Consider the following 23,238-nt stretch of genomic DNA (forward strand, 5'->3'; position numbering starts at 1 on the left):
CCCTGTTCAAAGCAGGAAAATAATTATCTGTATTCTTAAAAGATCAATTGCAGCAAGAATTAAGTATCTAAAGTAATGAGAAACTTACCAGAGTAAATTTGAATCCTTTGGGAGTGGGGTGAAGTGTCAATTTTACACATGCAGGAAGCAGGCTCAAAAATGTAAAACAAAAGCTAAAAAATTAATAAAAATTAGACATTTGGTTTTTTTATAAAGGTATATAGCTAAAACAAAGAAACAATTTTTTAATGTAAGGATCACATTACTTATCAACTTAAGTTACTTTCAAATTAAAGTTTTTTATGTATTAAATAATAAATTCAATACCAAATAACATTTTAATAAAATCCATACACTGAAATATGTACACACTTTAATACATACATGATTCTATAAAATAGAACAAAATATTATAGAACTAAATATTGCTTATGTTTTTTTAGTATTTAGTATCAATTATGGAAAAGATACAAAGATAGCTAAAAGTCAATTATCAAACACTCAAACAAGAAAACATAACCAGGTATAAAGAGACAATGCTATATTTGTAACACAAACATTCATAAAAGTTACTCACAAGAGAACCTCTTTGGCCCTCAATTTCACAAAAGTTGATTATCTGATTTTGAAACCCATGATAAATCAGAAAGAACAAGCTAGAAAGGGAGTGGGAAGCTGCTAGAGCTTCTCCTTGTGATGGTTGATGGGCAAGGAGGAAAAAAGAACTCAACAAGCAGAGGAGTCTGGAGCCACTTAGTACCAAGGCAAACAGTCTTTGAAAGCCCTGAAAACAAGTATTATAATGCAAAACAATAACTAATTTTCCCACTTGAGGTGGCTTTGTGGCTTCAGCTTGACTAGTCTGCTTCCTGTTATGGTGGGCTACAAAGGATACTCTCCAACCAAAAGAACTGGAGGAAAGAGAAAAGCAGCACACGCACACACACACCTCCCAGTTATTCAAACACTAATGTTGGTGCTGATGTGAAGAGATCTGCAGATGTAATTAAAGTCCCTATTCAATTGATTTTAAGTTAATCAAAAGGGTGCGGCCTTGGGTGGGTCTGAATCACTTGGAAGGTCTTTAAAAGAAGGCTTAGGCCTTCCCTGAGATCAGACTCGAAAGAGCAGTGGGGTCAGTACAGCTCTTCCTTCCCTCTAGATAGCCCCTCCTGAATGTCTGTCTTGTGGACTGGCATTCAGTTTGCTTAGCCAGTCCCCCACAATTGTATAAGCCAATTCCTCATAATAAATTCACACACACATAGACACACACAATGATCTCCTACTCATTCTCCTTCTCTGGTCGACCCTGACTGATAAACCGCTGAAAATTATGACTCTTCAAGGTTATGTTAAATCATGTTTAATATACTGTTTAAGGAAGACGGAAGTAGGTAGCAATAACTTTCACATAAAATGTTTCAAATAAAAGAGTTCTGTTATCCAGAGCAATGAGTTTACATTATGTGGAATATTCACTAATGAAGACCACCTTACTCCCTATGATGCCAGATAAATGAGGTATTGCCATGACACTTTTAGAGTAGCTTATAAAACACTATATACAAACTTGGTGTCTCTTACCTGATCATTATCTGGATGTGATGTGGCAAAATATCCCTGATCTTCAGAAAGACACTGAAGGTGCACCAAATATTGGCTACTTTATCCTTAAAAGAAATTTGTTAGTTTTACATTCTAGTATAATTGAAAGAAATATTAAACTCCATGAAGTACAGCCCATAATCTCTAAATAGATAAACTTCTGGGTCATGAGAAGTTCTTGTTCACAATTTCATAACTAAGTTGATTAAACTCTCTAAGGAACACACACACACACATTTTTCGCAATAGGAGGTGATCTAGCCAACCATAATTTAGATGCGCCCAAGAAATACTTAATATTTTTGGAAGAGCAGCACATTATTCCTAAATACTGAAGCTATTCATCTTTGGAAATTAGTTTCTAAGAAATCTTTACTTCATCTAATGTAGAACACATATTGTTTGACCCATTTTACCACACACCTGAAATCAGAGTAATCTATTAGCTAAACTCCAAAATATACAAACAGCTCATGGAGCTCAATATCAAAAAAACAAACAACCCAATTAAAATATGGGCGGAAGACCTAAATAGACATTTCACCAAAGAAGACATACAGATGGCCAAGAGGCACATGAAAAGATGCTCAACATCACTAATTATTACAGAAATGCAAATTATTACAGAAATGCAAATCAAAACTACAATGAGGTATCACCTCACACCAGTCAGAATAGCCATCATCAAAAAACCTACAAACAGTAAATGCTAGAGAGGGTGTGGAGAAAAGGGAAATCTCTTGCACTGTTGGTGGGAATGTAAATTGATACAGCCACTGTGAAGAACAGTATGGAGGTTCCTAAAAAAACTAAAAGTAGAACTACCATATGACCCAGCAATCCCACTACTGGGCATATACCCAGATAAGACCATAATTCAAAAGAACACATGTACCCCAATGTTCACTGCAGCACTATTTACAGTAGCCAGGACATGGAAGCAACCTAAATATCCAATGACAGATGAATGGATAAAGAAGATACATATATACAATGGAATATTACTCAGCTATAAAAAGGAATGAAATTGGGTCATTTGTAAAGATGTGGATGGACCTAGAGTCTGTCATACAGAGTGAAGTAAGCCAGAAAGAGAAAAACAAATACTGTATATTAACACATATATGTGAAATCTAGAAAAATGATACAGATGAAACTATTTGCAGGGCAGGAATAGAGACACAGACATAGAGAACGGACATGTGGACACAGTGGGGAAGGGGAGGGTGGGACGAATTGGGAGATTAGGATTGACATACACACTACCATGTGTAAAACAGATAGCTAGTGGGAATATGCTATAAAGCACAAGAAGCTCAGCTCAGTGCTCTGTGACGACCCAGATGGGTGGGATTGTGGGGAGAGTGGGAAAGAGGTACAAGAGGGAGGGGATATAGGTATACATATAGCTGATTCACTTCATTGTACAACAGAAACTAACACAACATTGTAAAGCAATTATACTCCAATTAAAAATAAATAAATAGATAAAAAGAAAGTAACTATCACCGGCAACTGTACCATCCTACTTCCCTCTGTCGGGCCAATGAAATTGCTCTTCAGATTTTGAGGGCAACAAGTGAATGAAGGTAACCAACAGCACCATCAAAAGTGTATGACACTCATTTTTATAATTATCATGATAAATACCATTTCTGAAATATTGGGTTAGCCGAAAAGTTCGTTTGGGTTTTCTGTAAAATATTATGGAAAACCCCAAACAAATTTTTTTGCCAACCCAACAGAAGGCAAGGCAAATAACCAGGCAGCTTACATGGAGAACTAAACTTTTCTTTATATAGGTATTAAGGTTAGAGAATATATAAAGAAGTTAGGAGCACAATTCTCAAAGTTCAAATTACAGCTCTGCCATGCAAAAGCTATATGAATCTCTGACCTCAGTCTTCTGATCTGTAAAGTGGGTATAACAGCTACTTCAGCACTACGGTTAAGGATCAAATAAAATTACATGTGAAGTGCCTGGTACCTAGTAAGAAAGTTGTGGTGATACCAATAGTGATTATTTATGATTATCAGTACTATCACTATCATCATCCCCATTGACATACAGGGCACACATTTCTGTTCCTTCACAACACCAAATTCTTTCTTAGCCTCTTTCAAAATGCTGGTTCCATCCTCCCACAGATCCACTGAAAGATACTCTATAGCATTTCATATACTCAAAAACTCGAAAGATATATATGCTTTTCTAATTCTTTTTAAAAGAAATGTTTATTCAAAAGCAAATTATCTATAAATATGTTGTCTCTGTCTAACTTTATTAAAAGACCTTTTTGTTTCAGAAAAATGGTTTGTTTAATTTAATTACTAACTCTAAATCAAATTATCCATGCAATAAAAATTTAACAAGAGTGATTAAGCTGGCATTAAATGAAATGAAATGAATGATTCTCATTAAAAATTACCATGGATGAAAGCTATATACCTCATAAGGAATTATGAGATCTTTCTGAAGCAAACATGATTATTAGTTTAATAAATAATTTCCTAGGACTAAAAAGAGAATATGAACCAAAAAAAACCCACAAAGCTGTTACCTTTGTAGCTGTAACTTCTCATGCTGTCTTTCATTATGAACCCTATTTCATTAGAAAAATGTATAACTGAATTATGGATCTCATGATGGCATAAATATTACCTATTTATACAATGTACTAGAAAGTGCCAGATGAACTATAGCTTATATACCAGATTAAATAACTGGCAAGGAATGACTGCAGGAGGAGAGCAGCTGAAGTGCTTCTACATGAACTCCCCAAAGGTCACAGGGAAGGTACTGTACCAGAAACGAGTGAGAGAAAAGTTTTTAAACATGCCTCAAATAATCCACGATCAACTGGAAAGAGTCTTCTTAGAACTTGCAGGGTTTGTTCCCTTTCTGTAAAGAATGGCAGCCAGCAGAGAATGAAGGAAGCCACAACAGTACAAGCCAGTTTAATCAACAACACAAACCTAGAACAAAAACAAAGAGAACCGGTAAGATAGGGAGAGGTTAGTAATTCTGAGAAATCAATCTGCGTCTCATTACTATAAATATAATAAATGCAAATGTATAGTAATGATAAATCTATGCCACCAATACGGGTTTAAGATGAGAGTCTACTTAAATCAGAGTTAAGAAATTCACAACTATTAAGATGTACAATTCCCCAACAAGAAGACTATCACCATCCTTCTTAACATTTAACTTAGATGCCATTCCTATGCAGCTATGAAGAAAAATGTCAAATTGGCATGTATTTCTAATAAGTATATAATGTAATATGCTCTAAAGGGATGAAATACTACAGCAATTGTTCTAACAAGCCAATTCACATTACCTCCAGTAAATATACATTGATCAAAATATTTCTCTAGTTAGGAAGATTTAAAATACATTAATATAGAACATGACTTGATCTCTCTTTCCATTTACTCCATAGCCACCAACACATTAATAAGAAATCACCAAAAGGCAAAGGTAAGTATGCCAAATAAATTATCTGAAGTAATTTTTTAAATTCTGTTGTTTAAAAGCCACTCACCCCTTTCCTTTGAGGCCTTTCTTAAAACACTTGCCAAGTAAAAAACAAAAAAATGGCAAGGAGTGGTAAAGTTCCATCTGCTTATAATTTATAGCTAAGCAAAACGCCAGGGATCCCAGCAGGTCCCAGTCGTAAGATACTCCAAGAACACCCCACAAGGCAAAGCCAAGACTCACAGAATTATATATGTTCCTGTGTCAAGGAATTATCTCAATAATTAAAAGAGATAGATTTTGCATTTTATAGAACATTTTTCTTATGTGATTTTGTAATAATATATTATAATGAAAACGATTTCTAAATAAAAGCTGAAAGTATTGAATTGATAAACTAATTTGAAATTATATATAGTGGCTTCAAATATATTAAATCTACTACCAAACAGAGCAACTGATTTGTTTAGGTTTAAAAGAGCTCTAAATAGTTAACACATAGCTTTGTTTTCTGCTAGGCTATTTCACAATATTACTATAACACATACCAAAATCAATGCTCCAAAAGTTTAAAAAAAAACCAAACTTACTGATATCACTATTTTTCCTGTATAATATGCATCAATAATATAAATTAATACATGTGCTTGATTAGAAACTAATAACACTGTTATATGAAAACAATATCACAACTAGATTTTCAGTTGAAAACGGTGAGCTGAGTACTCATGTTTACCTCCTCTCCTTCCTGAGACCCCCTTAAAATGATAGGGAATTTTTTAAAGTATAAATTCACAGCCATAAAGAGAACAGGAAGATGCATTACAAGAGATGAAGATTTCAACACATTTCTAGAAGATGGAAAGAAGACAGAGAAGTGGCAACAAATAAAATAAACTAGAAGAAGCCACAGCTTAGTGAATGCACAGAGGAAGCTCAGGCTAGCAAGGAGCCAATCCACCCTGCAAGTCCCCAGAGAATTCTGGAAACAAGCAGGTTGGAGTGCTTGAGTATGTTGAAAAGAAAACAAGAGGATTCACTGAAAATTCCTAAATGGAGATGTCAAATCCCACCTCACTCCTTTGCAAAGATTATCTGGCAGCCAAAACATTTACTACCAGGCAACAAAAGAAGGAATATTTCTCCAAAGAAATGGAATAAACTCTCTGGGCAACTAGTGTAGAAGTCAACACTATAGTGCAAATTCCTCCACACTGTGACATTTAAGGATCCCAGAGTACTGGCCAGAATCCTGCCATGTACCCTATAGTGGACCAAATGTATAGAAAGCTCACATGCAGCTTTCTCTTCTGCCTTATTCTTAGAATAAATACACCAGGATCAAACAGATATATAAGGAACACCTATGACAGAAAAAGGACCAAAGTGAAGAGGAGAAAAGACTGACCCTAGGAGAATGGAAATAATTCAGGGAACAGTGGGGGAAAAAAAAGAGTAAACTGAAATTTAAGATATTAAATGCTTAACAGAACTAATGAAATTTAATAGAAGTGTTACTCATAAAGCAAGACAATCTTCAAAACTGTAAAACAAAATGACAAAGAGATGCTCAAGATGGAGCTGAAAGATCCAATATCTGTCTAATAAGCTCAAGAAAGAAGAGAGAGAATTATCAAAAAAAAATAATTTATGAGAATTTCCCAGAACTGAAGAACATAAGTCTTCAAAATGAATGACCCATAGTGTCCAAAACGACTGTCAAAATCACCTTTGCCCAAACAAATCATTACAAAATTTCAGAGCCTGAAAAGTAACAAACAGGAACAACAAAAGCAGCAGCAGCAGTAACAGATAATAATAGCAATAAATACTTATGTAGTGCTTAGTCCCTCCCAAGTACCGCTTTAAATACAAATATGAATTCATTTAATTCTCAAAAACCTTAAAAAGTAAGGGTTATTATCATCTCCATTTTACAAATGAGGAAAGTAAAGTAAATAGTGGTTAAAAAAAGGTGTCCCTACAAAATGACATAATCCCCAAAGCTTCAAGAGTTTGATTCAAATCATGGAGAAGATACCACTACGAATTTACCAGAATGGTTAAAAGGAAAATAACTGACAACTGGTGAAGGTGAGCACCTGGCACTCCTACACCATTGCTAACGGGAGTATTAACTGGTAGATCATGCTTAAAAACCATATGGGAATATCTAAAATTAAGCAAGTGCACACCCTGTAACTCAGCAATTCCACTCATAAGAAATATATTTACATGTGTACAAAGAGATATTTACAAGAAAGGTCAAAGCAACATAGTCATCATAGCCAAAACCTGGAAACACTCCAATGTCTATCAGTAATAAAATCACGTGTATTCATGCAATGGAATATTATAAAGCAATGAAAGAGAACAAACTACAGCTACATACGACTACACGATATCTCTCACAAACAGAATGTTGAACCAAAAACACCAAGCACAAAGGAATACCTACTGTGTTGTCTTTTTTATAGAAAGTTCAAAAAAGGGGAGAACCAAACTATAGTACTAGCAGTCAGTAAGTGGCTATCTTTGAGAAAGGAGGAGGGAGAACTACTTGGGATGCGTACAGGTGTGGTTTTGGATACTGGCAATGTTCTATTTCTCGACATGGATAATAGCTAGCCAATTCATTTAAGTTTTGTGCACTTCTCTGTATGAGTGTTAATATTTCAAAGTAAATATAGTATTAAAAAATCTTGTAAACAACTTTTTTCTTTTATTATCAGTGTTCTTGATATTATCAAGCTATCTAAAAGCCATGATCCTATAATGCCAAAAAGAAGGGCTCAACTAGGAAAGAGGACTGAATAAAAAATATGATGGAAGTAACTACCTATTTGAATATCGTTTGCAAGTCCTTTGACAGATACACATTTTAATTTTATAACTAAAACAGATTGGCACCAAAAGGAAAAAATATTAATTAAGCAATCATGGTGTGGATTATTTTTTTTCCTTTGGGACAGATAGTAATATTTAATACCTTAGAAGACAAACTGGAGAGCCATGTACAGATTTTATCAACTTTCCTCTATAATTTGTTTATTTGAATGTTCCTTATTTTAGGTATCAAAAATTACACACATAAAATCCACATAGATTTATTCAATTTTAGTTTCCTGAAGCTCCCAGCTACCACTATCTGTTAGAGAAACATTTTGTTTTAAAACTCAAAAACTGGAAGATTGTTTTTGTCAGTGTCAGATAACATTTACAAAAGACAGAAAATGTTTCACCTTTTCAGAATTAGCTCCAGAACAGCTAATCATTTACCAACATTCTGTTCTCAATCCAAATAGTTGTGAAAAAACATTGCTACTTTTAATTTGTACTTTACCCTTCAACTAAACATTTGCTGAAGAGATTCTTTTACCATTTTAAAAACAGTTTATATAAGCAAGAACCCTAGTAAATAAGACATTACTAGATGACAACATTATACAAACTGAGCCTAGATTTCATGATATGCATCTGACTTCATTTCTAAATTAGTAAAGGATACTGAAAATGTCCATAGTCGATAAGAATAAGGCCTGGATACAGCAATATGCATAATGCATTAGCAATCTGTAAAGAAAATTATTGTGAAATAAAGTAATCTGTTACTTGAATCAAACCGGGTAAAAGTGTAGTTTCATTTAACACAGTAGCAAATGTTCCCCTCTTACCTTCTATTTATCGAAATACTCCATTTTTATAAAGCAACTCTTTAAACACTAAAGTCCTCATGGAGGTGACATAGTATACTTCAGTAAAAAGGAAAAAAATCCCTAAAAGGTGTTTGTCTGAGAAAGCACTTTTAGATATATAAATCAGATAAATTAATCTAATGATTAATCTATATAAAATGACCAAAGAGAATAGTCATGGGACTTCCGTGGTGGCACAGTGTTTAAGAATCGGTCTGCCAATGCAGGGGACACGGGTTCGAGCCCTGGTCTGGGAAGATCCCACATGCTGCAGAGCAACTAAGCCCGTGCGCCACAACTCCTGAGCTTATGCTCTAGAGACCACAAGCCACAACTACTGAGCCCGTGAGCCACAACTATACTGAGCCTGCACACCTAGAGCCCACGAGCCACAACTACTGAGCCTGCACACCTAGAGTCCGTGCTCTGCAACAAAGTGAAGCCACCGCGATGAGAAGCCCGCACACTGCAACGAAGGGTAGCCCCCGCTCACCGCAACTAGAGAAAGCCCGCGTGCAGCAACGAAGACCCAACGCAGCCATAAATAATAAATAAATAAAATTCTAACACAAACCATTTTTTTTAAAAAAAGAGCATATTCGTTAACTGTGAATATGAGAATATATAGCAACTTTTCAAAATGACTTTCAGTTGTCATTCTCACAAGCCAACTCAAAATTCAGATTTACCAGTTAAGCAATAAATTTAGCATGCTGTGCAATTCAGCAGTATATAACTTCTAAAATTCAGTGCATCTTATTACTATATTTGGACATTAAAATAATACTCTAAGATACGTTAATGTTTCTAAATGAAAATTAATTGACAGAAGATATACTGTTCCCTATTATCTATTCCCCAAAGCATGACTTCCTGAAGCTCTATACTTAATAGTTAAGGTAACAAAACATTTCAGAGATGAAATGTCAGGTTACTTCGAAACTTACCTTTTTCTTAGTTGAGATTTCTTTTAAACAACAACAGTACAAAACCACTGCAGGTATGTAAATCAGCAAATCAGCAATTAACACTGAAAAAATAAGCAAATGATTTTAAGCGTTGAGTCCATCAGGACCTACTATAACCTATTAACAGCCTTCCTCCAACCCCGAGTGGCAATTCTATTAAAACGAGGTTCCTACCCACTCTGGACAAGTCCTTTCCACACTGAGCCCTTTCCATTCCCTTCACCTGTGCCTAATTTCAACTGATACAGTACTAGAGTCTCTTAATTTTCTCTAACAAATTCACACATTAAATCAATTAGCTCTATCTAAAACCAGTTCTCTCTTTGCTCTGACTTGGACTTAAAAATTAAGAATACTCAAAGCAAGGGAAGGAAACTTTTATTTTCCCCTCAATATTTGTATACTCCAAATTTTCTGATGTGAACAATACCTCAAATGTGGAGATGCATAGGAGAATCTTTTTTAATGTGAATATTTATAAAAATTCATAAATTTTTGCTAATTAATGCCTACAAAGAGCTTGAGAGGCCCAGGTGAGGAGGAAACTGAAAAAAAGTGGGAAAAAAAATAAAGCAATTCATAATTCTGAATGTTCAGTCCTTTTAGAACAAAGAAAAACTAATACATTAAGTTCTTCAACAGTACAACATAGCTATCCAAAAAGCCTATTTTTTTCTTGTACCACACATATATATTTGTCCGGAATAAGATAAATGATAGTAAACTGTCAGTGTTAGATGCATGCAATCCTATTTTCAGCTCCAGATGCCACATTTTAGATGACACTGACAAACTGGAACATATTTGAAGGAGCACAACCAGAGGCCTCAAAACCATAATCACATTCAAGAAACTGGTCATCTAAGAAACAGCTAAAGTATTTACGAATGTTTAACCTCTAGAGGAGATGACTTCAAATGTCTGAAGGGTATTAGGTATATAAAGGATCGGACTTGTTCTATGTAGCCCAAGGAAACAGAACCTAAAATGACTAGTGAAGGTTCAACATAAGAAGGAAATTTCTAATGATTGGGGCTCTCTGAAAATAGAATAGAGTCTCTAAAGGTTGTAAGTTCCCTGCAGATACAGGTATTGGCTCAGAAGCTAAATATCATGTAGTGAGTATGTGGTTCAAAAAGGATTAAAGCATTAAAGTATCTGGGAAGAGGGAGCGGTGTGGGAGAGGGAAAGACAGGCAGTACAGGTTGTCTCTTGGGCCTGATATTCCATGACTGGATGAATAGTAAAGAGAACAAACCCTGACTAGATTTAGACTAACTAAGGAGAAGACCCAGGCTAGCATTAAAGCCTAAGTCTTGTAAAGCTTTTAAAGAAATTTAAGGTTATTACTTTCAACTTTTAAACAGCATGCAATAAATGCTCAATAAACATTTGTTGTAAAGATTAATTTAGCCACACTGCACAGCAATACAATATATGATATACAGCTGTAATTCACTGTAAAAGTGAAAGGGATTTATTAAAGCAACAGCCTAAACAAATAAAACTTCAATTTACAGCTAACCAACTTCAGGTGAGCTATTAATATTAGCCTCACTTTAGTAGGCCTCAGTTTCCCCAGCTTAAAATAAGGATAACAATATTTACCTCACTTGGGTGTCCAAATTATTAAAGGGGGTAACAGTAAATGTAAAGCACCCAGAATTATTAGTTTCTACTCTTTTGTTTTTTAGCTTACATATACATTTGCTCACATATTATACATATATATCCATATTTATAGTTACACAACTATAAAAGTAAGGACAATAATAGAACCTGTCATCAGTTCAAAAAAAATTTTAATCAAATTTTACACTCAATGCCTATTGCTCTTTTACCTGTTGCACGCATGAAGAGCTTATGTGCCTGACTCTCATATCCACGTGATGTATGGAGAGCAATCCAGTCTGGATTTATAAACTTTGCCCTGCAAATCAAACATATATACATGCACTTTATTCCCCATTACTTTTAGCAATAAGGACATCTGAGAACATAGGAATCTATTTTGAGAAGTGGCTATTGCTCCTATAAAGCAATGGAGTTAAGGTTTAAGCTTTACTCTTTGTATTTAACCATGTGAAACTGACTAACGCTATCAGAATCTGCCATGCTTATCTTCCAACAAACCCATGTAGCGTGTTAACTAAAAGCCCTACCTTCATGATTCTTCCAGTGTGAAAACAATCTGATGTCACATATCATTTATTAAACATATACTTTGTAAAGAGCAATACACTAATATTGACAAGAGGATCATAGTTTTATAATTTATAATCTCAGTTATCATAACAGGCTACAATAAATAGCTATTAATCAAGTCATTACATAAAACTGAACATAATTATTAAAGATAAATTAAGTTTTCAATCATATTACATTCTCCAGAACACTGCAAAGTATATCTGATTATCCTGAAGTTTGGAAACTTATTTTTAATCCAGGAAGCTAATTTTTAAAAAATATGAAATAGAACAAATGAGTTCAGAAGATAATGTGAAGAAGTTCCTCAAATTTCTGCTGATACACTTGAAGTCTGAAATGGAATACCAGGACAGAGTAGAACTGGTTCTCCACTAAACAGAAGCACCTAATCTATAAACCGTTCCATTTCTGTAAAAGAAAAAGGAATTCCAATCCCGATCTTAAATCATAAGTGAAACACTACAGTACTTCTAGTTTCTTACTTGACAGGTTAGTCAGAATACCATTAAGACCTTTATTTCTCATTTACTTTGAGCCATTCCAGGAAAAAAGCTATTCTATGCACAACTAACCGTATTAGATATATTTCTCAGTAATCCATGTGTAATTGGTAACATCTCTACTTCAAAACAAAGCTAGATTTTTGCATCTCTTTCTAGACTTTCCTCCAAAAAAATTATGAAAACAGTCAAACTCTGATAAACTTTCCTACAATCCAATTATAAAGGTATGGTGCTCTACAAACCATAATACAACAGTAGCTACAAACGATCTCTCCTCTATTCAACAAACTCTTCCTTACTACATCTGCTAAGGGCATAAATATTTAAAGTTATGTTAAGGAAGAAAAACTTACACATATGCACATAAAAGACTATGATAAGCTGTAAGAGGTGGATAGTCCAATCCCCAATACTGTAAGTTGTTATCACTGCCGTTAAAATACCTGAAGAAAATGGAAAAAGAAAGTGCCATTCCAACAATCAATATTCAAGAAATACTTATATTTAACATCTCACTTCATTTAACTTAATTAACATGAAAAAATGTTATACAAGGTTAAAAAAAATTCATCTAAACTTTTCTCCCCCCTCCTAAAAATTTTTGTGAACTCACAATTAAAAGTTGTTATTGAGTAGTGTGACTAAATAATTTATTGTCTAAACCAAGGCACTCTTAAGAAAGAAGCTGTAAATAATTAAGCCATAACAATAGAGGCAAACCAAAATTCTCACAGGCAAACCAGAACTTGTTATCACTCTACTATTAGTAAACTTAATGACCAACATTTATACAAAAGAAAATACGCAACAAAAAGAGAATTTGCTTCTGACAGTCTAAAAAATTAAAAAAACAATATGAAATCACAATTTAAATAAAAAATGAATGTCAAAGACCACATAAAGATTTGGTTTACAAAGAAAGAAATACTGCATGAAACAGGTATACTTTTATTAATAACACTTTGAACACAATTCAACCAACATGTAATGAGAGCCTATTACATGCAAAATTCTGTGAATTAAGGAAGAAAGCTAGATCTAATGTTCATAACTTAACAGGCTCCTCTAACTGGTCAGAGTCGGAAGGAACGAAATTATATTCAGGAGTGTTATCATTAACTTCAAAACGTAATTTTTTCTAACATATCATGGGTATTTTTGTTTTTTACAAAAGAATACTTTAATTTAAAATAGTTCCAGGACTTCCCTGGTGGCACAGTGGTTAAGAATCCGCCTGCCAATGCAGGGGACATGGGTTCAAGCCCTGGTCCGGGAAGATCCCACATGCCATGGAGCAACTAAGCCTGTGCACCACAACTACTGAGCCTGCGCTCTAGAGCCCACGAGCCACAACTACTGAGTCCGCGTGCCACACCTACTGAAGCCTGCACACCTAGAAACCGTGCTCCGCAACAAGAGAAGCCACTGCAATCAGAAGCCCACACACTGCAACGAAGAGAAGCCCTCGCCCATCACAACTAAAGAAAGCCCGTGAACAGCAACGAAGACCCAACACAGCCAAAAAAAATTTTTATTAATAATAAATAAATAAAATTTTAAAATAAATAAATAGTTCCAAACTTAAAAGTTTCAAGTACAGTTCAAAGAGCTTCTGTACATCAAATGTAAAAATTTATTTAACAAAAGACACCATAAGAAAAATTCAAAGACAAGAACAAACAGGAAGAAGATATTTATTTTATACATATACACACACCAAAAACTGATTAAAATATAGAACACTATTGTGTACTGTTGAATACTGTGACAGAAAGACTTTAAGTTCATCCCCATGAACCCATCTCCTGGTGTTCCTGCCTTAAGTGTGTATAATCAATCCCCTCCCCTCAAGCGTGGGCAAGACCTGTGACTTGCTTGTAAACAACAAAATACAACAAAGGTGATAGGATGGTCACGCCTGTGCTTATGTTTTATGCATAAGCTACAGAGACTCCCTTTCACTGACTTGGAAGAATCAAGCTGTCATGTTTTAGTAAGTGGGCATACTTACTAAATACATACATACATACATACTAGAGAAGCCACGTGGCAAGAAACTGCAAGTAGACCCTAGGAAATAAGCGTAGCTTCCAACAAGAAACCAAAGCCCTTAGTCTTGTAAATGCAAGGAAATTAATTCTGCCAATAACTTGAGGGAACTTGGAAACGGTTCCTTCCCCAGTTGAGCCTCTGATAAGACTGCAGCCTCAGATGACAACTGGATTGCAACCTCCTGAGACCCTCCCTGATCATAATATTGAACTAAGCTGTGCCCAGACTTCTAACCTAAAGAAACTACAATAAAAAATGTGTTTAAGTAAGTACCATTTATGGTCACTTGTTAACACAGCATAGAAAATTAATGTAATTGTTTATTTTAAAATCATATAAATCATTACCAAAAAGATCAGCAAAACATCAGAAACATGGGGGAAATATATAAATATGTAAATTTGAGAAAAAATATGATGGTCAGTAAATATATTAAAAGATACTCAACAACACAAGTACTCAAGGAAATGGAAATTTTAGAAGTCTGGTGTTAATTGTTATTATTAAATATTGGTAAGGGTATATGGAAAGATATATTCTTGTGTTGGTATCCATTAAAACTGGCTACTTTAGAGATTCCACTTCTAGGAATCTACCGAGGAAAAACAGGTACACATGTACACAGGAGAAATGTACTTTATTTAATCATTCACCTACTAAAAGATATTTAGAGTGTTTCAGGCTTCTCATAATCATAAACAATGCTGAAATAAAGTCATTCCCACAATTCTTGACTTATAAACCTGTGATTTTTTTTAAAAAGCAACATGCTCAGGGTAGGTGGACTCTTTTCCTAGCCCTGGTATAAACCATGCCTGCGTTTCTTTCTACTAATGATTGCTTTAAGGGTAGGAAAGATTTTGCTCCTGAACAAAAAGAGAGGTAAAAAATAAGGTATTCCTATTACTCCTGCCTTGAATATGGTTGTACAAAGTCACAGTGCTGGTAGCCCTGGCAGTCATCTATTGATCATGGGGTGATAAGCCTCAGGATGAAAAGCCAACATCCCAAGAAGAATGAATGAAAGAGAAGAAAAATGGAAAAGCCTGAGTCCTTGATTGCTATTATTATTTTTTTAGTATTTATTTATTTATTTGGCTGTACTGGGTCTTAGTTGCGGCACGCAGGATCTTCGTTGAGGCATGTGGGCTCTAGTTCCCTGACCAGGGATCGATCCCAGGCCCCCTGCATTGGGAGTGTGGAGTCTTGACTGCTGGACCACCAGGGAAGTCCCTTGATTGCTACCATTGAGCCAGTTTACCAGCCCTGCAAAGACCTACTTATTGAGATAATTATTATATTGCTTAAACTACTATTACTTAGATTTTCTACTACTTGATGCCAAAAGTACTCCTGACTTCACACATAAGGAATTGTCATTATAAAATTAAGAAAAAAAGTTCAATTTTCCTCTATTACTTATAACTATGTATATTGAAATGGAATAAATAAGTGTTTAAATTTAGAATTATAAAACTGACTTTTTTTTTTACAAATTTATTTATTTATTTATTTTTGGCTGCATTGGGTCTTCATTGCAGTGCACGGTCTTCTCACTGCAGTGGCTTCTCTTGTTGTGGAGCACACGCTCTAGGCACGTGGGCTTCAGTAGTTGTGGCACGCGGGCTCAGTAGTTGTGGCTCTCAGGCTCTAGAGTGCAGGCTCAATAGTTGTGGTGCATGGGCTTAGTTGCTCCACAGCATGTGGGATCTTCCCAGACCAAGGCTCCAACCTGTGTCCCCTGTGTTGGCTGGCAGATTCTTGACCACTGCGCCACCAGGGAAGTCCCAAAACTGACATTTTTAAAGTTTACCTCATAGATCCTGATTTCACATTTTAGACAACTTTGTCACTTGAAAGTTTTGACTACACTATGGCTAACTTTCTAGATGAAGACAGAAAGATTTCACTCTTGGAAAAAAAAATGTTTTTAATATAATTATTTATTTGGCTGCACGGTGTTTTAAGTTGCCGCATGCGGTATCTTTAGTTGCGGCATGCAGGATTTTTAGTTGCGGCATGTGGGCTCTTAGTTGCATCATGTGGGATCTACTTCCCTAACCAGAGATTGAACCAGGGGCCCCCTGCATTGGGAGCATGGAGTCTTAACCACTGGACCACCAGGGAAGTCCCCACTCTTGGAAAACTGAAATTAAAAAATGAGAAACCATTCCTCAGCCACATTGCTAGGTAACAATAATGGCAAACTAATCAAATTTGACAAAATTAGCCAAAAATTCAGAATATTAGAAATGTTATTTCCAATATAGATTTATATCCACTGTTGATAATAGTGAACCTGTCCCAAGGATATATTTTCTGTTTTATAAACTGTGCCATTGAGATATATCTTTTTCAATGATAGTCATTATGAATCATATAGCAATGAACTTCCAACTGGGGGAAAAAATAGAAATCACACCATTTAAACATTAGAACTCAGCACTTTCACTGCCATGGCCTAGGTTCAGTCCCAGGTCAGGGAACTAAGACCCCACAAGCTGCACAGTGAGGTCAAATAAATAAATAAACAAACATGCACACACCTATTAAAAAAAAAAGAATAGTATCAAATATTTAGCTGACCTCTATTTTAAATACTCCAAACTTGGACTAGGGTACAGCCAACCTATTAATAGAGAGTTCAATATGAAGTTCTTGTATGTAACTCTCTCAGAAAGGAGTTATATAAAAGCAGTGACCAAAGCAATCAACAGAACAATATAAACAGTTTGCACAACCAGGTTTAATCAAGTAATCTACCAGGCATCTAATAAGTAAAAAAATACTGTCATCAATTGTTATCAGAATGTGTTCAACAAAAATGACAGTGCATGGATTTCTGTGAGATATACCTACAGCTAACATTCATTGAGAACTCATTACACTTCAGGCACTGGTCTAAAGTGCTTTAAATGAATCATTTTATTCAATCCTCACAATAACCCAGTGAAATATGTATTCTATTATTTCCATTCTATTAGTGATAAAACTGTGGCAGAGATAGTTAAATAACTTGCAAAAGCTCACACTGCTAGTAAAGAGTACAAGCCTTGATCTGAAGTCTGGCAGTCTGACTCTAGCCCTACACTCTTCACCACTAAGCTACTGTTTTTTTTTTTTCATCTCATATGTTCCTTACAGGAGAAACTTTGCAAAACCTCCAGAAGAAATACTCTTGGTCCATAAACTTCCACAGTTTATGTCCTGAGGAGCTTCCATGGCATACAGTATCCTATCCTCAAAGTTCTAGTTCAGTACCATATTCCAGCTGGTAACTAAATATACGGGTAGGGCTTCCCTGGTGGCGCAGTGGTTGAGAGTCCGCCTGCCGATGCAGGGAACGCGGGTTCGTGCCCCGGTCCGGGAAGATCCCACATGCCGTGGAGCGGCTAGGCCCGTGAGCCATGGCCGCTGAGCCTGCGCGTCCGGAGCCTGTGCTCCGCAACGGGAGAGGCCATAGCAGTGAGAGGCCCGCGTACAGCAAAAATAAATAAATAAATAAATAAATATATGGGTAACTTTCAGGAGGATGAAATTTCAAAATGAACCGACAATATGCAGGGTAATATATGTGACATCAGTATACAGGAAGATGAGGATTCTGAAGATGAAGAAATAGCATATTTTCCTTTTAAGTATCTTCAAATAATCTACATTAACTGACAGATAAACAATAAAATCAAGTTAAAATTATCCATACCATTGTTTGATCGGTAAATTAATAGTAATCTCTTGCCAGTGTCTCTGAGCTTCATAATCACCAAACATAGGGGGCTTTCCAGCACCTAAGATGAAAGGTAAAAAAAGCAAAATAAAAATACACTTTAGTATACCAGTGATTTTATTTCCTTATGAAATAAAATCCTTATGAAAATTTCCTTATGAAAATTTTCTAAATTATAGAGATAGTAGAGGTGGAGGAAAAGAACACAGAAGTTACCTAAAAAGTCAGAGAAATGAGGTCTGAATACTAGCACTGCTAGCACACTGAGTGACTGTGTAACCCTGAGCAAATGACTTAACCTCCCTAAGCCTCAGTACATTAAAAACAGAATCAATACTGTCACCTAAAGGACTGTTGGAATAAAGAAAATAATGAACATAAAATAACCTGTATAGTACCTGGCACACATAAACATTCAATAAATATTGTTAACATTAATTAGTTATTAACATTAGTTTTTTGGGGTTTTTTTGGCCATGCCGCGCAGCATGTGGGATCTTAGTTCCCCAACCAGGGATGAGACCTGCAGCCCCTGCATTGGAAGCACGGAGTATTAACCACTGGACCACCAGGGAAGTCCCTTAATTAGTTTTAAAGTAATTAGTTGAGGGCTTCCCTAGGGGCGCAGTGGTTGAGAATCTGCCTGCCAATGCAGGGGACACAGGTTCAAGCCCTGGTCTGGGAAGATCCCACATGCCGCAGAGCAACTGGGCCCGTGAGCCACAACTACTGAGCCTGCGTCTGGAGCCTGTGCTCCGCAACAAGAGAGGCCGAGATAGTGAGAGGCCCGCGCACCGCGATGAAGAGTGGCCCCCGCTCGCCACAACTGGAGAAAGCCCTCGCACAGAAACGAAGACCCGACATAGCCAAAAATAAATAAATAAATAAATAAATTTATTTTTAAAAAAAATTAATTAGTTGATAACACTAATCATAAGATATCCAAGTTTATTTTTACTTCATGAGAAAGACTGTCAACTATACTGTCCAATAAGTATTATAAAACAATAATAATAACAAATGTCTATATTTTACCAAGGGCTTTTACAAACTAAATATAAATAACTTAAGGTCAAGTATAGAACTAAAAATGGACTATATATTACAAAGACATTGGTTAGGTCAGGCTTTGATGTCAAATGAGTTACATAAAAACTGCCAGGGCTTCCCTGGTGGCGCAGTGGTTGAGAGTCCACCTGGCGATGCAGGGGACACGGGTTCGTGCCCCGGTCCGGGAAGATCCCACATGCCGCGGAAAGGCTAGGCCCGTGAGCCATGGCCGCTGAGCCTGCGCGTCCGGAGCCTGTGCTCCGCAACGGGAGAGGCCACGACAGTGAGAGGCCTGCATACCGCAAAAAAACAAACAAAAACTGCCACTTTATAGTTTTGTTTTTTTGGTTTTTTTACTTCAAAATTTCAAATAAGGGATAATGGATCTTTAATAACTAACAATTGACAGTGTCTACTACATACCAAATACAACAGTGGAGCAGGAATTATTATCATCCCCACTTTACAGCTAGAAAAACAGAAGCAATGGTCACCCAGGTAATGAACAGCAGTCTGGACTGGAACCCAGGCAGACTGACTCCATAATCCATGTTCTTGGCTCCTACTGTGTATTGCCTCACAACTTGGTTAAGGTAGGTTGTTAACCTTAAATCATTTTAAATGATATAAAGGTAATTCCATTTAGTAAATAGTAAACAACCACTATTTAGCTAGCAGTTGACTACAAAACTGTGAGAAGGCCCAAATAGGTACAGTACAGACACAGGTTTCTTAATCAGCAAGTGAAAATCACATATAGTCAAATATATTCATTAATCCATTGGGAAGGTGTGCCACATTGGTGAATGATATGTTATCAATCACTGAACTCTAACCCAGACGTTCTCCAGCTTTGGAACACTACATTAAGTAGATTTTTTGCATTTAACAGCTATATTATACCATTATTCTTTAAATGCTAGCATCTCCACCCAAGGAGATACTCCCAGTATGAGATAATCATGGGAAAAGCAGATTAACATCTCCAAAGCATATAAACGTTGAGTGATTGCTGCAAAAATTACCCACAGTACAGGCACATGTATGTACACACACAAACCTACCCCTGTCTCTTTCTTACAAAGTACCACATCTTATTCATTTTTGCATTCTCAGGATGTAATTGCACCTAGAAGATTCTCAGTGAATGATGATGTAGGAAGGATGTCAATATTATCAGTATGATATAGCAAGGATTTTAAGTTCAAAAAGGTTTGAATTTTTGAGTCCCTGATTTTCCACTTACTGAATGTGCAACACTAAGCAGTTGTGATGGCAGACCAATTAATTATGCGAAGGCTACTTTAACACAATGCCCATATACTGGTTCTTGTCTCAAAACATCTTTAAGTTACTATCTGGCATTTTGAAATTCCAAGCCTCTGCTCATGCTGCTTACTTCCTCTCCCTATTCATACACCTCTTTTATCAACTCGTATACAACCTTTAAGAACCATCCCAACTGCCAAATTCTCCACAAAACCTTCCCTTATAAATTAAAAACAAACTGATAATTATTGACTTCTTAGAACTAATATTTATTAAGGGCAAACTATAGACATCATACTTATACATATTATTTTATTATTCATTACAGTAAGTCTAACAAGCAAGTGTTGAAATACTTATTTTCTTCATATTAGGCTAGGGATTGTCAGAGTGATTAAGGAAAAAGAATTACTAGCAAATGCAGTAGTGAAAACTTTATTAAGTACTTAAGAGCAAAATAAAATGCCAAGAGCTTTAGATGTAACTCATTTGATCTGCAACCTATGATTTTACCAGCATTTTACTGATGAGGAGACTGAGACTCTGAAATTTTAAAATAACTTGCCCAGCGTCACACAGCCAATAAGACACAACTAGTAACATTCAAACCCACTGGCGTTTAATCTCAATACCTGTGTCCTTGTCAGAGAGTAAACAGTAGAGCCATGATTTGAATAGGAAATAGAAGATAATAGCCATAACAAAAAATAAATACCAAATTTGAAATATATCAATTGTTTAGTGAACTGAAAACCCATTACCACAGTATCTCAGAACTATATCTCCTCCTTCTGTTTAATAAACAGCATATGAAAAAACGCAGAAATCAAAATAGGTAAGTCAAGTAGATTTTAAAAAGGAAAAAAAATTATTGACTTCTCATAATACTTATATTTTCAGTATCATATGTTTTGTCACATGATTATACTATTTTCTAATAGCTACCCAAATAAGAATTTTAATTCCAGTGGACAGAATGTGATTTTTCCAGAGTTCACAGGAAACATATTGCTAGGCATATAGTACATACTTTCAGTTAAAACTTGCTCAGTTAACTGAACAGGAGGGGGGGATTAACTTACAATTTTTTTAAAGAAGGAAAATAATTTCCCACTGAATTAACTGCATCTTTACGTGTGCACTTTATAGATGTGTGTGTGCTATGGGGGCAGTTTCTCTTTTTGGTGATACAGCTGCTGTCTACAGGGAGAAAGGAATTGATTTTTATTGTTTTTCTTTTGCTTTTGTTTGCTTGTTTTTGGCCCACTGGGATAATACCTATACAGTGGGCATAGGAAACTACTTAAGTCATAGAGGATCTTAAGTAGTTTCCTACACCTGAAAAAATCCAACTAACTTGATTTTCTGAAATTGCTCTAGACTTGGGGTCAGTGTGGAAGAATTTATTACAATTCTCTAACAAACAGAAGAATGGATAATGACTCTCTTCAGGGTTGAGAAAGAAGTTTCTATCCAGAGTCTGACCTACTTCAATAAATTCAGCTGACACTGGCTAAGAAATTAGTACTTAAGTTTTTAAAACTGCTAAAGTGCCCTTAAAGCAACCCAGAAGAGCAACCCAACTGTACCTATGGGAGCTTCACTTGGGAAGGGCAAAATGGATTCCTTCTACTGTGATTAATTCTACAAATTCATTTACATGAGATTCAGAATTACATAAGGAAAACGTATTAATGTATATTTACAAAGCTTCAATTTTGTCTCATTCTTAGGAAAATGGGCTTAAGCACCACTTAAATGTTCATTTTATTAATTGCTGAACTATTCAGAATTATGTTAGAATTTAAAAAACAAGTAGTTTCTTTGATAACAATACATACTAATTGCCTTTACATTGAAACTTTAAACATTCTAAGGGAAGAGAATTTGGTTAAAATTTTCCATAATAATCCCCCTTTTATATATTCTTAGTGAGTGAGAAGAAACATTACAAATAACAATGGGTAAGCTGAAACTATACAGTATGTGCATTTCCAAAGAAGAAATAACAGACTAATACTAAGCAAGCTCACCTGAGCTTCCTCACTCCAGTGCTTCCTAACTACAATCTTAAAACAAGAAAAACAAAAAGCAAACTAAAATAAGCATGTTAAAAACAAATTATAACCAAAATAAGTATTTTAACTAATACAGGGAAAAAAATCTCAATGGAATCACAGATGTTATACTCATTCAGTAATCCTCCCAGCCTCCTATGATATAGAAGTTCGTCACATGTGAACACTAAATGTCACACTGTTTACGATGGAGTTGAGAACTCTGACAGAATCACCATTTTTCTTAGTATTTAGCATTTTTATTTTTCTCATCTGAAAAATGACAAAAATATATAACCACCTACAAAAGATGTTACAAATATTTTAATATGCAATAACAATACTCTTCTTACATAGTAATCCAAAAATACTCTTGTTCTGTTGACTTTCTTAGAAGACAATTTAAGAGTAAGTTTTAACTTTTTTGTTTTTGAAGTATAGTTGATCTACAATGCAGTGTTAGTTTCAGGTATACAGCAAAATGATTCAGTTATACATACATATATATCTATTCTTTTTAAAATTCTTTTCCCTGGGCTTCCCTGGTGGCACAGTGGTTGAGAGTCTGCCTGCCGATGCAGGGGACGTGGGTTCGTGCCCTGGTCCGGGAGGATCCCACA

At 35.5% G+C, this 23,238-nt stretch overlaps 1 protein-coding gene across 1 annotated transcript in view; it reads right to left on the reverse strand.

Moving 5' to 3' along the window:
• ALG6 (ALG6 alpha-1,3-glucosyltransferase) overlaps positions 1-23,238 on the reverse strand; it is a 61,081-nt gene that overhangs the window by 21,528 nt on the left and 16,315 nt on the right. The window contains exons 4-12 of the mRNA XM_055084566.1: positions 18,219-18,303; positions 12,817-12,906; positions 11,594-11,682; positions 9,732-9,814; positions 8,598-8,662; positions 5,157-5,348; positions 4,449-4,584; positions 1,588-1,673; positions 89-173 (exon numbers count right to left, since the gene is read on the reverse strand). Coding sequence (XP_054940541.1) covers positions 89-173; positions 1,588-1,673; positions 4,449-4,584; positions 5,157-5,348; positions 8,598-8,662; positions 9,732-9,814; positions 11,594-11,682; positions 12,817-12,906; positions 18,219-18,303 — 911 coding nt within the window. The remainder of the gene's footprint in view (positions 1-88; positions 174-1,587; positions 1,674-4,448; positions 4,585-5,156; positions 5,349-8,597; positions 8,663-9,731; positions 9,815-11,593; positions 11,683-12,816; positions 12,907-18,218; positions 18,304-23,238) is intronic.

This window comes from Physeter macrocephalus, chromosome 4, assembly GCF_002837175.3.
Source record: "Physeter macrocephalus isolate SW-GA chromosome 4, ASM283717v5, whole genome shotgun sequence".
Taxonomy (NCBI): Eukaryota; Metazoa; Chordata; class Mammalia; order Artiodactyla; family Physeteridae; genus Physeter; species Physeter macrocephalus.